Genomic DNA, 15,713 nt, shown 5'->3' on the forward strand with positions numbered 1-15,713 from the left:
TCTTTGTGCATGTGGAGCACCTGACTTTTTGGAGTCAGTCTGTTTTGCTTTGGACAAGAAACATTTTTAGAAAGTTCTTTATTATATTAACCCCATATTTGGATATCTGTAATTAGAACCATTTCATCTTAGTATGGAAGCAGTTTAAAACACTACAGATTTTAAGGATTTGCAGGGTTTAAAGAGGCATGCTAGCAAATAAGTGAAGAGGGAATGATAGAAAATCAGTGGCAGCCATCCGTGTGATTGATAATTGGTTCAGCAAGGGCAACAATGGAAACAAAGTATCGGGTAGAAGATTGTTGGTGAACAGAATATCCACATGGCTTCCAAGTAGTACCCCACAGGGCACTTACCAGTTTCAAAGGGAAAAGTACTTTTACAGTGGTGAAATCTGGTGAACGACACTTTCAACCAAGTGATCAAACCGAATATTACCTGCCCCGTGGTAGGGCTCCGTGGGCAGTACCAGCATCCGCTGTGTGGGATTCTTGGCAAAAAAGTTGAATCTGAATCAGATCATGAGGAATCTCTCCAGCTTGTGGGACATGCTACCAGACAGCTGGCCTGGATTCTTTTTAAAAGGTCATTGTTGTGAAAAATGGTGGTAGAGTTGCCCTAGATTAAAGGAACCGGACGTGGCAGGACAATTCAGTGCCATGCATTTCCTTGCTTGGATCCTGGACGTGGGGGGAGACACACACACTCTAAAGGATGTTATTGGGAAATTTGAATGTGGGTTATATTTTAGATAATAATGCTGTATTACTGTTCAGTTTCTTGGTGTCATAATGGTGCCGAGGTTGGGTAGGAGAATGTCCTAGTTCTTTGGAGATCCATGGTGCGGTGTTTACAGCTGAGGTATCCCCTGAGTTCTATATTTTTGCAGAAGGGTTTTTTGTTTGTTCTTTTACAGATTTCAAATGGTTCAGGAAAAAAAGTGGGTGTATGTGTGTGTAGTGTGTGTGTGTGTGTGTGTGTGTGTATATATATATATGTATATATATATATATATGTATACACACACACACATATCTACTTAGAGAAAAAACATATACACAAAAGCTCACAACTGATGAATCTAGGTAAAGGGTATATGAACATTCATTGGGCTATTCTTTTAATTTTTTGTAGGTTTCAAATTTTTCAAAATAAAAAGTTTAAAAAGAATCTACCAAACCATTCAACTGTGAGCTGAAGCAATCTGCACCTTAGGCCTTAATGCAGTGGAAGCTCGCAATTATGTTCCCCTAGGGATTCTTCTCAGTATCCACAGCAATGAGAAATCTTTACAGTGGTCTGCTCTGCACTGAATGTAGTTTGTTTCATTAAGCATACACAGTTTTCTCTTCTGTGTGAGGTTGGAAGTCCAGACCCTGCCCTGTGGAGTTCACAGTCTAATGGAATAGCATGGATGTGGATATAGATGTGTATATGTGTTTTCAACCTCTCTCGTTTTTTTCCTTTTCAATTTTTCCAGTTATAAGAATTACACCCTTGTGACTGTCTTTGGAAACTTGCATCAGGCCCAGCTAGGCGGGGTGCCTGGGACTTACCAGTTGGTTCGAAGTTTCTTGAACATCAAACTTCCGGCTCCCTTGCCTGGACTTCAGGTACTGGCATCTTTCTCTGTGTGATGAGTTACACACCTGCCACAGTCTCTCTCAGATAGGCATTTGCAGTTAAAATGAAGGTATGTCTGCAGACTGCTGTATGGAAAAGAGACGAGAGTGTGGGGCTAGGAGGGAGGCTGGGGGACCTTGAGAGGCCGGTATTGAGTTTGTGGTAGCTGCTCAGCTCAGATAGGGGGAAGACACGGGGGGGAGGATGTCATTGGGTTCTTAACGTATTTTGAAAGTAGGCCCCGTAGGACTTGTTGAAGACTTGGATGTGGGATGTGACAGGCAGAGTCAAGGATGACTCTTGAGATTGTTGGCTCAAACATCTGAAAGATTGGAGTTAGATATAGTTCCTAGAATGTGACTGTTTTCAGCTCATAGTCTAGTTGGGGGAAATATCTTATTTAGAGTTTTTTATACCATGTGCAAAGCACTAAACTGGAGCTTTGTGCCTAGGGTGGTGGGATACAGAGAAGGCTGTCTTCATAAAGGAGGTGAGGTTCACACTGCCCTCAAAGAATAGGGGCTCACCTGCCAGAGGTCTTGAAAAAGGATATTTCAGGTGGAGGGGAACAGCATGAACATATGCATGGAGGCAGGAAAGAGTATCTAGCGTATCGGCTGTGTGGCAGGGCTTGGCAAACACGGGGCCAGCAGGTGAAGTTCTGGAGTACCAGGCTAAGCACTCTGGATTTAAAGAGCTCAAAGGGATTTAAGTGGAGAAGTGACATAATCACATCTGGTTTTAGAACCAGTCCTGTTGGGGGAAGGGTTGAGGGACCAAAAAAGGAAGTTTGAGACCCACCTCTCTGGAGGAGCTGGGAAGAAGTGGAGAGAAAAGTAGGGGCGCCTGGGTGGCACAGCGGTTAAAGCGTCTGCCTTCGGCTCAGGGCGTGATCCTGGCGTTGTGGGATCGAGCCCCACATCAGGCTCCTCTGCTGTGAGCCTGTTTCTTCCTCTCCCCCTACCCCTGCTTGTGTTCCCTTTCTCGCTGGCTGTCTCTGTCTCTGTCAAATAAAATAAAATCTTTAAAAAAAAAAAAAAAAAGTGGAGAGAAAAGTAATCACAGGCTGCCATGCAGACGATGACAAAACCAGTTTGAGGATAGATAAGCTTGAGTACAGGGAGGCTGGGAATGGGCTTACCTTCTCAGCTCCGCGGTGCCTAACACCGTGTCCAAAACCAAGATGGTCCGTGGATGGACAACTGACGAATGAATGAGAGTGCCAGTATCCATTTGACTGGTCATTAGTACTTAACATTTTATAAACTCAAGTGCAATAATGACGGTCTCTTATTGCTCAGTAAACGTCCTTAGCCCTTGCTTTTGTGGGGGTTGCAAGAATGAGTGTGAATTGTCACAGAACATGTCACCCAGATACTGGCTACTGGGATTCTATGGTGAACTCACAGGCTGGCTGTCAGATCCACCTGGGGCATGTAGTGCTCTCGAGGAAAAGCTCTAGAGCCAGACTGCATTTACCAGCTCATCTTGGACAAGTTCCTTCACATCCCTTTGCCTCAGTTTCCTTGTTTATAAAACAAGGAGGAGGAGGCTGTTAATGGCCCCCACCTAACAGGGTTGTTGGGAAGCTGAGGTGACTTCCTGTGAGGAGAGGTGAGTGCGTCAGAAAGCCACCAGTTAGCTCTGTTTGCCCGTTTATTTGAGCGTCTTTCCTCTTCTAGGATGGAGAGGTGGAAGGCCATCCCGTGTGGGCGTTAATTTATTACTGCATGCGCTGTGGGGACCTGTTTGCCGCTTCACAGGTGGTTAACCGAGCCCAGCACCAGCTGGGAGAGTTTAAAACCTGGTTCCAGGAGTACATGAACAGCAAGGACAGAAGGTATGGTGCCTGAGACGGTGCATCCAGAAGAAGCCACGTGGACTCAGCAGGGTGGCCTCCACTGGCATTGCCCTTTTACCCTGTGCATGGCTCAAAATAAGTTCCTGCTTGGAAAAAAAATGAAGTTTAGAAAGCGAGTAGAACTGTCTTGGAAATAGCAGTTGAGAACGTTAAAACAGCCCCACTCTGACACTGATGTCTAGACTTACATGTGTTTGTGTTTGGGGATTTTTCTGTACCAGTGGGAGGGACTGGTTGGGAGCATGATTTGACTTATTCTGTAAATCCCAGGCATATCAAGGATGCTTTGTAAAATGAAACTCTGTTGTATTCCATTTCATTTAACATTTGGTGCTTTTCCAGTTGGCCCACTATGAATATAAATACGTTGTCACACACTTTGTAGCTCAAAGACTAGAATGGAAAGTTAGTAATTTTGAAATGTAATGTAATCATTGAAACTAAGTGAGGGTTTTTGTTTGTTTTTAGTTCTCTTCCATTAAGAAACTGCTAAGGATTAATTTTTCTCTGGATTTTGTTAATGTAATTGGACTTTAGTTCTTATTCATTCAAACCCAGTTTAAATATACATACATGTATCTGAAAGAAAAAATGGTGGTCACTCCATTTTCTCCTGTGGAGTGCTAGAGATACTTTTCAAGGCAGTTTTTAGGTAGTGTGAATAATGCCATGTCCAGAGATCCTCTTAAACCATAAGCCCGTCTTGCTCTTCATAGAGAGTTTAGAGTAGGGTTCGTGGCTTAGGATTCCCCTAGAAGGAGACCCTGAGGCAAGGATTTGAGTGCAGGTAGTTTATTTGGGAGATGACCTTACATGTCCAAGGGAGTGAGGAGGCCAGAGGGGAGCTAAGACAGGTAAGGGAAGGGCTCACTCTTGTCATCACAGTTTGAGGACTGCTGGGGGGTGGGCTGGAGTATTAATTCCCCAGCATTTCTGACCTGCCCCGGAAGGTCTTGACTAGAGGAAGCCGGCAGGTGGAGAGATGCAGGTGCTGGTAGCTGTCCATCAGGTTAAAATGGTGGTACCCAGGGGATATGGTTGAGGACAGTGTCTGTGAAGGAAGCCTTCATAACTCTGTTATGTGGTTGGGACCTGGGGTGCTTTCCAGTGCCCTTGAGGGTCTTTAGCATGCGCGTGTGTCTCTCTGTTCCCTTGTGTCTTTAGGTTGTCCCCAGCCACAGAGAACAAGCTCCGACTGCATTACCGCAGGGCCCTCAGGAACAACACGGACCCCTACAAGCGGGCCGTGTACTGTATCATTGGCAGATGTGACATCACCGACAACCAGAGCGAAGTAGCTGACAAGACCGAGGACTACCTGTGGCTGAAGGCAGGCGCTGCTTCCCTTGCCCGAGCAGGGCATTAGCCCTTCCCTCTGCTCGTGTTCTGCATACAGCTCGCACCTGCTTAACGTGTGATGCCAGCAGGGTGCTAGGGCTAGTAGATTTCCTGTCCCCTGACCCCATTTTCTGTTGTGTCATTCCCCACCAGTCACCACAGCCATTAGCACAGCCTCGAGCCGCCGAGCAGCCACAGCTCTGCACGCCTGGCTCAGGAAGTAGTTTGTACCAATGCGTGTGTTTCTCTTGGGGGTTTAGTTGAACCAAGTGTGTTTCGATGATGACGGCACCAGCTCCCCACAAGACAGGCTTACTCTTTCACAGTTCCAGAAACAGTTGTTGGAAGACTATGGTAAGATATCCTGAACAGAACCACCTTCTCTGTCTTGTCCCCCTGAGGTCACAGCTTAGCTTTCCTTTGGGAAAATCCTTCATCTCTGAATTCTGGATCTTCAAAGCCTAACACAACAAAACAGTGATTCTAAATTCAAGTAGAGGCCATGTGAGCTTTAGCAGTATAGTGACTAATATGGTCCTATACAGGAAGCTCTTTTCCCCAGTTTTTTGAACTGCTCTGGTAGACATTTGCTCAGGGAGAGACACAGCAAGGACTGGGCTCTTACTTCCTTGTGGATCTCATAATGACTGTATCTGAGCACAGATGAGGGGGAAATAGCTCCTTCTCCTCACTGTTTAAGAATTCTGGGAGGAAAAGAAGATTCCAACCAGTGGTCAGCATTTGTTGAATTCACACACCTATGAATCTGAGTGAACTGAAGCCTCTTTGAAATCTTCTTCCTGTCCTTGTTAAGTGACTCTTGTCAGGATAAAGGAGATAAACAGCCTCTTTCATGTATCATTTGAAGATCCTGAACTCTGTTCCTCTCCCACCTAGTGCAGGTGGTCTGGGTTTTACAGCACGACCCTACTTGCTGGTTGTGTTGTGAGGGCTGCAGAAGGTTGCGGAGCCAGGTTGTGGTTCCCATGGCAGCCCACTGTGTCTGCCAGGGCCTCTTCACCCTGCCAGCAAGGCCTTCTGCCCGGGGTCGGGGCTGCCGATGTCTGACTCCTGGGTCAGCTTTGTCTCCTATCCCCAGGCGAGTCCCACTTCACGGTGAACCAGCAGCCCTTCCTCTACTTCCAAGTCCTCTTCCTGACGGCACAGTTCGAAGCTGCCATTGCTTTCCTCTTCCGCATGGAGCGGCTGCGCTGCCATGCTGTGCACGTGGCGCTGGTGCTCTTCGAGCTGAAGCTGCTTTTAAAATCCTCGGGGCAGAGTGCTCAGCTCCGTGAGTATTTGCCGGCAGGGGCGTCACCATAGCACACCCCCCATCGGGCAGCAGCGGACACGTAACTGCAGCCAGCAGGGATTTGGGCCAACGGTCCAAGTCCTTTCAGAGCGTTGTAGACAGCACTGTACAGAGTGCCAGCCCTGTGGCCAGTCAGTCAGACGGCCTGGAGAATGGAGCGGAAGATGCAGGCCCTAGAGTCGGGAGTCGCGTTCCCATCACGGCCCTAACGGAAACCCCAGCAGCCCCCTTCCGTGCATGCCAGCCTGGGGTGGGAGAGTCAGAAGAGAGGCAGGACGTACATGTGGACGAATGTCTGCAGGTTCCTTAGCGCAGTGCAGCAGAATCGCCCCAGCACACGTGCCATCATGGTCCGTTGTCTCCAGCTTTTCATTCAGGGACCAGCGTCCTAGGAATTTACTATAAAATGCTGTTTCCTCCACTCTACGTTGAAAGAAAGGGAGGACAGGGTACTGAAGCCTATTGGCAAATGTTGGCCAGGCTGCAGGACTAGATGCTGCTGGGTCTTTGGATTCAGCTCCCATAGTCCCCGGTCGCCTGGGTCAGAGGGGCAGTGTGGGTGTGACCATTTCTGTCCTCCACGGTGCAGTCAGCCACGAGCCCGGCGACCCTCCCTGCATCCGGCGGCTGAACTTTGTGCGGCTGCTCATGCTCTACACCCGCCAGTTTGAGTCCACAGACCCGAGGGAGGCGCTCCAGTACTTCTACTTCCTCAGGTAAAACTCGCCTCTGACCGTTTACTTGAGCTGGTTGTGGTTTCTGCCATCCTGAGGACTACTGGGGGACTCAAGGCCATGCCAGAAACCATGTTGCTTTTGTCCCCTTCCAGGGACGAGAAAGACAGTCAAGGAGAAAACATGTTTTTGCGCTGCGTGAGTGAGCTTGTGATAGAAAGCCGAGAGGTATGTCGGTCCCTCTTCTCTCCCACCCACGATTTGCAGTGCACGCGCCTATGCTCACATGGTACTGTGTGGTCACCCCAACATGGCTGTGGTGGATATGGTCTGGGCGGGTTTCCGTTCTCTTGGGTTCCTTGGTTTCTGAGAGTGAAAATACTGATTCAGTCTCACTGTGTCCTGATTTATGTAAAACTCCTGCCTCTACTATTTTCTTCCCTCTTTCATCTCCACAGAATTGTGACTTACGTGTATATCCTTGTCCAGTAAATTGAGTAACCTTTTTTTGTCTCCACAGTTCGATATGATTCTTGGGAAACTGGAGAATGATGGAAGCAGAAAGGTGGGTTAAATGCACCCCTAGTGATGTGTGAGTTTGCAGTTGGGGTTGTATAATTGTCAAAGGAATGTAGTTAGACTTCAGGATTCAGGGTGACAAAGATGTAGATCTGAATGAAATTACTTAGTTCAAAAAACAAAGAATGAAAATCACAGGCCACAAATAAGGCCCTTGATTTTAACACACATTTATATTTCTCTTTAAAATATGTAATATTATGATGAGATAGTTTTTTGTCTTTAATAAACTCTATACCCAGCATAGGGCTCGAACTCACGACCCCGAGATCAAGAGTGACCCAGAGATTAAGAATCACACATTCTTCTGACTGAGCCAGCCAGGTGCCCTGGTTAGATAGCTTTGTTAGTATGTCCACAGGATTCATCTCTTTGTGCCTGCCATTTTTTGAGCTGAGAAGCCTACATTTTTGCCATTCTTGGTTCAGAAAATATGCAAGGAAAGAAATTGTTTAGTGCACCTACTCTCCCGAGATAGAAAAGTTAGCAATGGGCTTGACCTCTCTCAGAAGGTAGTTTGTGAGGGCTCAGAAGTTCACATGGCCCCCAGAAATGCAGCTGTGAGCCGTAGTGATTCCCTGAGCCTCGTCACGCACATGGGGAGGCCTAACAGAGGGGCAGAGGCCTGGGTGTCAGAAACCAGTCCTGACCCCCCTCGAGCATTCTCCCTGTGGCCTTGGGGAAGTCACCTGCCTCTCTTAGGGACTCCCTTTCCTCACTGGTAAAAACGGGTGGCTGGGACCCAGTGATCTCAAGATGGGCTCACTGGGCTCACACTCTCCAGCTCAGTAGAAAGGCCAGTGCCGTGCCAGTGACAATGGCCATGCTTCTTGAGCAGTGACATTTGCCAGGCACTGTACTGAATGCTGTACTGGTGTTTTCTGATTTAATCACCACAATGATAATCCAACAAGGTGCTTTTCAAATGAGGGAATGGAGGCAAGAGAGTTTCTTTTCCTTAGGATCACACAGCTGGTAAGAAGGGGAACTGGAATTTGACCCTGGAGCCCATGCTCTTCACTCTTCTCCTTTGCTGCCTCCGGGGTGGCATGAGCAGGCCACCCTAGCTCTCCTGTGCTTCCTAAGGCCTCTTACATGCCCCTGACCATTGGCTGCTGCTAACTGTGGATGGTGATTTTTTTAAAAAAATATCCTGACACCCCTTGCCATATATTTTTTCAGCACTGAGTTTCTTTTGCCATCTGTCTTAGAAATCAAATCCAAAATCTTTCAGATATTTTCTCTGAGCCTCCTGATTTTTCCACCTAGTGCCTACTCATCAGCAAATGTAAGATCATTGGTTGTTTCACCTACCCTCTGGGTCATTTTGGACAATTAGCAAGCACAGATGCCTTATTGCTGGCTCCTTTGTGCCTCCTGTGAGTCTCCTTCTTCATGTGTCATTTCCTTCGTCCCTTTCATATGTTTAATAGGACCTTACATCTTCAAGAAAGCCAAAGTCTAGCTGATGACATGTACGCATTGCCCAGGGCGAGCATTTTCAGTGAAAGTAGCTTTCAGATCCTAACTGCTTCTCTGTGTTTAAAATAACAGCTCTGTGCACCCCTCTTTCTTCCTCCCCCTCTATAATTTGTCTTGTCAGCCTGGAGTCATAGATAAGTTTACTAGTGACACAAAGCCTATTATCAACAAAGTTGCTTCCGTGGCAGAAAATAAAGGGCTGTTTGAAGAAGCAGCAAAGCTCTACGACCTTGCCAAGGTAAAATGTGCCCTTTTCCTTCTCCTTACTTAATAGATCTGTTGGCCTTTTGGCATTAAATGCACAAACGTCTTGACGACGACGCTGCTGTACCACTCTCCTGCTGAGGCATTGTCTCCTAGTGCTTAGACAGCTAATGACCCGGTCAGAGTGAAATTCCCATTTTACAGAATTATTTCTGCCATAAGGTATTTCTGGCCAAACAAGAGTAACATATTGCAAGGATATCCTGCAGGCATTGAGCTCTAGTCTCACTTGGCAGCAGAATAAACGTCCATCACATTTCAATGGTGAAACTTTGGGTGAAAATGCCTTCCTGCTTACCCTTCTGGTAGCCACAGACATGCTGGTGAGCACTGTGTGTGAGGGAAGGGAACGACAGCTGAGGCGTTTTGAGAGAACTAGAATAAGTATTTCGACATAAGAACATATGGTGACTGCTGATCATTGTGTGGCCTAAAAAAGATTATGTTCTTTTTTTTTTATAAACTGAGAAAAGTAGGCCAAAAGAAGGTTTATAATTCATTTTCTTAAATTTAAAGATGTTTTGATTGGGTTCTAATTAAGATGTAGAAAAATGTACAAACACTAAGTGTGCAGCTTGGTGAATTTTCTGTAGGTATATATCTGTAACCATCATTCAGATCAAGATACAGAACCATTTTTATCCATCATCTCAGAAAGCTCCCCTTTTGGGTTACTTTGTTTTTTCTTTTCTCTTTTACTGATTCTTAAATCGATTCCTTCCTTAATTTTAAAACAACTGAACAGAACGCTGACAAGGTGCTGGAGCTAATGAACAAGCTACTCAGCCCTGTCGTCCCCCAGATCAGTGCACCACAGTCCAACAAGGAGAGGCTGAAGAACATGGCGCTCTCCATCGCAGAACGGTAAGGCGGAGAGCTGGCTCTGAGCTCTGCGGGCCCCCCCGCCAGCACCAGGCCGCCAGTGCCTACCAAATGCATCTTCAGCTTCACTGGTCACATCAAGTAGTCTCCCAGAGATTCCCATCCCTCCAGCACTGTTGAGAGTTCCTATTTCCCCACATCATAACCAATACTTGATACTGTCAGAATTTCAGAGTTTTGCTATAAAGCAGGGTATGAAAGCGTATCTCATCATTCTAATCATGCACACTGGGTTTAATTCTAGGCACTGTACTCCTCTGTGTACTGTTGGCAGCCATCTCCAGGTCATTTTGGAACAAAGCTGGTGATGGCTGGATGGGGGAATTTTTAGAGGTGGTGGTGGCCAGTGTTTAAGAATCTCCCTTCCTTCCTCGGTGAGAAAACGGAGTTATCAGACTTTAACTGATGGAACTCCCAGGCAGAGGCAACAAGTTGTTACTTTTTGTGCCTTCTGCAGATACTCCTATCCTAATAAAGTGACCCAGAGAAAACTGGGCTGGAGATGCTTTCCTAGGGTAGCACAGAAAAACAGTCCGTTTAGCAAACAGTCCCCAGTGGTGGCTGCTAGGCTTTTGGCCCGTCAGAACCTTTCACCCTTCCTGGAGACTTGGATTCCTGAGATGGTGGCCGAGGCTAGAGAAAGCGTGCTTCAGGCAAAATATTTACAGATGGATTCTTCGCAAATCCACCATCGACTTCTTGGCCATTTGAAAAGAAACACTACTTTCCACTCCTTAATTCACCTCATCTAGAGATTCAAGATATTTCGACATTTTTCAAATGCTGTTCTCAAGTTCAAGGTTGCACAGAAATTCATAATTACCCTTGTCCCCCCCTTCCTTCTTTTTTGTTTTTCAGGTATAGGGCGCAGGGAATCAGTGCAAATAAATTTGTGGACTCTACATTCTATCTTCTGTTGGATTTGATCACCTTTTTTGACGAGTATCACAGTGGTCACATAGACAGAGCCTTTGATGTGAGTTTCAAGAGGCGTGTTTGAAGTGCAGGTTAATGTATGCCCTTGGAAATTCAAAACACTTCATGGGATTCATTTAAAACAAAGGAAATGTTACCACATTCTTTGCCTGTTAAGTGAAGAAGACAAGCATGATCCTAGGAATTGAAAGGGGATTTCTGTGTTGCTCTTCTTTCTTCTTTTTCACCCCTGTTCCTTTCCCCAGTAGTCTGAAAACGGCAGTTCCTCAAAGTGAGTTGAAATCCATCTTGGAATTTTAGAATTGCCTCAAAGTGAGGTTAGGAATTAAGTTAGCAAATTAGAATCAAAGCCTTTTTGTGTATGAGGGAGCAGCATTTTCTGTTACGAAGCCCTTTTGTTTAAAGAGATGAAATGACTGTGATGGTTGTATCATATGGGGCTGGTGGGGTTTTGTTTTAAACAGATAATTGATCGTTTGAAGCTGGTGCCCCTGAATCAGGAAAGTGTAGAAGAGAGAGTGGCTGCCTTCAGAAATTTCAGTGATGAAGTGAGTCCTTGCCCACCTGCCCTTCACACCTGCTGTCAGTTCCACCCCAGCCCCTGGCCCTTTTGTTGTTTCTTGCCTTCCCTGGAATGGACCATTCACTGCTCTAGGGACTGAAGTGGTGCACCAGGCCTGCCCTTGTGGGCACTCCCGAGGACTCTGCTGGGGCTGTGCACTTGTGCTGGAGACAGCCTGGCAGGTCTAAGACAGTGGCGAGTGGTGGGGACTGAACTAATGTGTGCCTCCCTACCTACTGACATTGAAGTCCAGACTGCTTTTGCGACTCACTCTGCTGGCCAGTCCAAGCGTACGTGGTGGCCAGATACGGTCAGCATGCGTTCGGCTCACTGCCCCCACTTAGGAGGGGGGACAAAAGGAGAGGAGAAGAGTGACACACATCACCGGAGCAGCATTGCCTGGCTTTTGCTCTCATGCTTGACATTTCAGTGCCATTGGCTACTTTTTGGCGACCCTGTAGTTCTCTACCTGACAGCTGTGGGAAGTGGTGTGCCCCTCCTCCCCCAACACACACATAAACACACACACACACACACACACTTGTTGGCCCCAGGGCTTGGTTCTTTTTTCTTACTTCATGTGTTTTTCTCTGTGCAGATCAGGCACAACCTCTCAGAAGTGCTTCTTGCCACCATGAACATCTTATTCACACAATTTAAGAGGCTCAAGGGGACAAGTCCATCCTCGGCATCCAGGCCCCAGCGAGTCATCGAGGACCGTGACTCTGTAAGATCCCAGCATTGGCCAGAACCATCGCTGAGAACCACCATTCTGCTCTGCCGTCCGTGCCACCTCATGAGACCCCTACTCCTGACCCCAGATACTCTTTTTCCTTACTGCTTAGCAGCTGGGTAAACCCTGTGTCAGGAGTCTCTCAGAAGAAATTGAACGTTAATGGGATTGCCGCTCTTCTCAAGCTTTAAAAAAAAAAAATTGAAGTCTGCCAATATCACCTTTTAAAAAGTGAAACAATACCAATTTATAGTGATTCCATAGGAATGTCTTACCCATTTTAAAACGGGAAGGTTATTTTATGAGTCTCAGCGCTTTCATCAGAACCATAAATACTTTTGGTCAACACATGAATTTGATGCAAACCCTTGTTTCTGTTCTCATCTGAGCCTCACAGTGACCCCAGAGAGGTCCCTATGGCAGTCATTGTTAATCCCCATTTTACAGCTGAAGGAACTGAGCCCCAGAGTCAGGAAGCAGTTTGCTTTTGTGGGTCCCTTAGGGGGAGGTGAAGGAGCCATGTCTGGAAGTGTCCCTTTCCGCTGCCTTTGGGGCCTCCAGCATTGTGTGGGTCAAGCCGAGTCTGGGTAGATGTCTGGGACTCACACGGCATGTGTTGTCTGGTTGATTTGACAGAAGGGCAAAGGTGTTTGACCCAATTAAGAGTACCTTTCTGTTAACTATCCCATGTAATGTTGAAATCCTGTCTTCTGCCTCCAAGGGTGTCTGGGCTCTCAGCTGTGACCCCATAGGCTGTCTAGTGAGTGATGGTGGAACTTTGCACCTTTAGCACGTAGAGAGCGGTGCTCGGAGTGGTCCACTGGTGGTAGGCCCATCCGTGTGTGTCCCCGAGGCAGCCACTGATCTGCCATCCACCCTCGGACAGGCACAAGCCTGAAGCACATAAAAAGTAAATGTCAGGAGACATGCCAGCGGTGGACTCACCGTGTCTGGGCCTTGGTGGGCGAGTGTCGAAGTGGTGGACGTTTCTGGTGTTCTGGGCCAGAGGAAGGCTTGCCTGCAGAGTAGAGCTATGGCCTGGCAGGCCCTTGTCCCACATTTGAAGGGAACTGTTTCAAGACCAGCTGAACTCACATTCTGTGTGTCTTAAGCTCTCTTTTTTAGGCACTTTGTTTTTAAACATCAGAGTAAAGCCATTCTGTCTTCCTCTCACCCACTACTCCTTTTTTATGAAAGAGATGAGTAGGGTCAAGGAGAGACGTCTGTGTAAAAGCTGCCTGTGCAAGGAGTGGCTTCATGGTTTGAAGTGCAGTGCTGCCCAGTAGGGGATGGGCCCCTTTGCCTGAACACCCCTAAAGTTTAGGTAAAGTAGCTTCAAGTCAGGCGTGAAAGCCCGTGCACTTTTATATACTTCTAAAGAAAATCTAATTTGTACTGTCGTCATAAACATTTCTTTTGGTTTGGACATTAATTAGGACATATACTTGCCAGTTTATTTCACATATCAGGTAAAAAATCCGTTGGCTTTCAGTTTTCTTCTTGAATGGTCTTTAGGAAGCCTAGTAAGTGACCCTTGGGTTTTCCGTAAAATTCTTGTTACTGGTCTAAAAGATGTTTGTAGACCCTCCCTTTCCACTCCAGATACACTTTCCTTTCTTGCTGCTGTAAACCCCAACACGTCTCAACATGAGGCAGCCTGAAGCTGTTCTGAGTTCTGCATTCCAGATTTAGTAATTTATCACCTGGAAGTCAGAGTGAAAGTTGTCCTTTATTTTTTTTTTTTCCTGTTACTGGAGTCACCTGAATTAATATCTTTTTCCCTCCTGGAAATCTAAGAGATCTAAGAATCTCATAAATATTGTTGCCTTGAAAAAGAGGGCCCAGCACTTCTGTCAGGAGGGAAGAAATGGTGGGAGGAGTGAAAGGAAGAAGAGAAGCAGTGGGAGAGGAAGAGAGCTGGAATGGGACTGGACACTTGTGTGGGGCCTAAAAACCTCAGCTCCCCACAGAGGCAGGTGGGCAGAGACCAGCCGGGAGAGAGCGAGAGACGCGGAGTAGAGCAGGCCGTCTGAAGCACAGGGCTGTGGCAGCGAGGCAGCTGGCCTGGCAACCCCGTCTGTCTGTTGCTTAGTAGAAGGGCTTTGGAACTGGGGCCCCAGGGGACGAGCTTTGCTAGCTCTACAACATGCGGGCAGCGTGACAATCGAGGGTAGACCTGTCATCCACCCACCAGAAATCTGGCCCTGACGCCAAGCGGTAGAAAGTGGAAGACCGTGGTGGTTGCTCCCAGAGTAGTGCCCTGACTCGGAAGTTCACCAGTTTTCTTCTCTTCTTTCCCTTTCTCTCAGCAACTCCGAAGCCAAGCACGAGCCCTGATCACCTTTGCTGGAATGATACCGTACCGGACATCCGGGGACACCAATGCAAGGCTGGTGCAGATGGAGGTCCTCATGAATTAAGTGCAATGCTTTGAGGGGCTTCTGGGACTGCACGCTGTCAGTACCTTGGGCACGTGGGCCCGCTAGGGGAAGTTTCTGGTTTTGTTTCTGTTGTGTTTTGTTTTGTTTTTTGTATTATGTATTTTTGTCAGCACCAATAAATTTCTTTGATTTGTATTTCTTTTCACATTCTTTTATTTTCATTATTTTGTTTTGTTTTTACTTTGAAATTTTTTTTAAATTTTTATTTGTATGGGAGGAAATGTCTTCTCTAGTGCTTGGGCCAGAGAATGATAGGCTTATATAGGCATCTGTGATTTGGTTAAAGTTGACCTTAAATGATTAAAAATTCACCCAAAATGAGCAAGGAAATGAAGCCTTTGGGAGTTGCTTTTATTCAGATATAGTATTCCATATGGCAGGGTCATGGTTCATTTTTTACATTTTCATTTGTGAAAGCAGTCCTCGGCCTTGGGCGAGTTAGGATCTGTGTGTGAACTAGCAAATGCTCCACAACCCCCTCTTCTCTCAGGTGTGCCTTGGGGTCCGCGTGGTCTGAGACCAGCCTCCAAATCATCTGCTTTGATTCCAGGATTAATTAATTTGCTGTTCTATTGAAATCCCGCTGGAGAGGAAAACAGACCTAGAAAACATAGTTTTTTTAAAGAGGAACATTATAGGTATCTCAGCTGGAGTGTGAGGAGGGGCAGACCTCAGTGCTTCTCCCTCTGTAGCTGCCCCACTGAGGCACCTGCGTGGGTCTGTGCACTGCCCTCTTTCAGAAGACTTCTAATAGAGCTTGCTTTTTCCTTCTCTGGGGGTTGGTTTCTCTACTTGGACAACCCATCCTTCCCGCTTTCCCAGTTAGGAGGCCCACTGACCAGGCAAGCTCATGGGTCACATTCCAAGTGCTGATGTGCAGAATCCAGACACCACTGGGCATCAGCACTGAGGGTGCCTGGTTCCTGAGCAGAGGTTGTCCCCCGTCATTGGCTTTGTTTCTCTTGCCCTCAGTCCTGAAGCCCCATACTGAACTAGAGAGAAGATAAGGATGATTGTTTGTTCCTG

At 46.8% G+C, this 15,713-nt stretch overlaps 1 protein-coding gene across 2 annotated transcripts in view; it reads left to right on the top strand.

The window, feature by feature from the left end:
* Nucleotides 1–14,822, top strand: part of NUP93 (nucleoporin 93) — a 104,638-nt gene extending 89,816 nt beyond the window's left edge. Inside the window, exons 9-22 of one of the 2 annotated variants that reach the window (XM_008702613.2) lie at nt 1,481–1,613; nt 3,306–3,463; nt 4,649–4,814; nt 5,083–5,176; nt 5,922–6,113; nt 6,724–6,850; nt 6,964–7,036; nt 7,329–7,373; nt 8,991–9,107; nt 9,879–9,997; nt 10,874–10,991; nt 11,416–11,499; nt 12,112–12,240; nt 14,556–14,822. In XM_008702613.2, the coding sequence (XP_008700835.1) occupies nt 1,481–1,613; nt 3,306–3,463; nt 4,649–4,814; nt 5,083–5,176; nt 5,922–6,113; nt 6,724–6,850; nt 6,964–7,036; nt 7,329–7,373; nt 8,991–9,107; nt 9,879–9,997; nt 10,874–10,991; nt 11,416–11,499; nt 12,112–12,240; nt 14,556–14,666 (1,666 nt within the window). In that variant the 3' untranslated portion in view covers nt 14,667–14,822. The remainder of the gene's footprint in view (nt 1–1,480; nt 1,614–3,305; nt 3,464–4,648; nt 4,815–5,082; nt 5,177–5,921; nt 6,114–6,723; nt 6,851–6,963; nt 7,037–7,328; nt 7,374–8,990; nt 9,108–9,878; nt 9,998–10,873; nt 10,992–11,415; nt 11,500–12,111; nt 12,241–14,555) is intronic. The other variant, XM_040633329.1, reaches the window with a different exon arrangement.
* Nucleotides 14,823–15,713: the final 891 nt, after the last annotated feature.

The sequence above is a fragment of the Ursus maritimus genome, unplaced genomic scaffold (assembly GCF_017311325.1).
Source record: "Ursus maritimus isolate PB19 unplaced genomic scaffold, ASM1731132v1 scaffold_19, whole genome shotgun sequence".
Classification (NCBI taxonomy): Eukaryota; Metazoa; Chordata; class Mammalia; order Carnivora; family Ursidae; genus Ursus; species Ursus maritimus.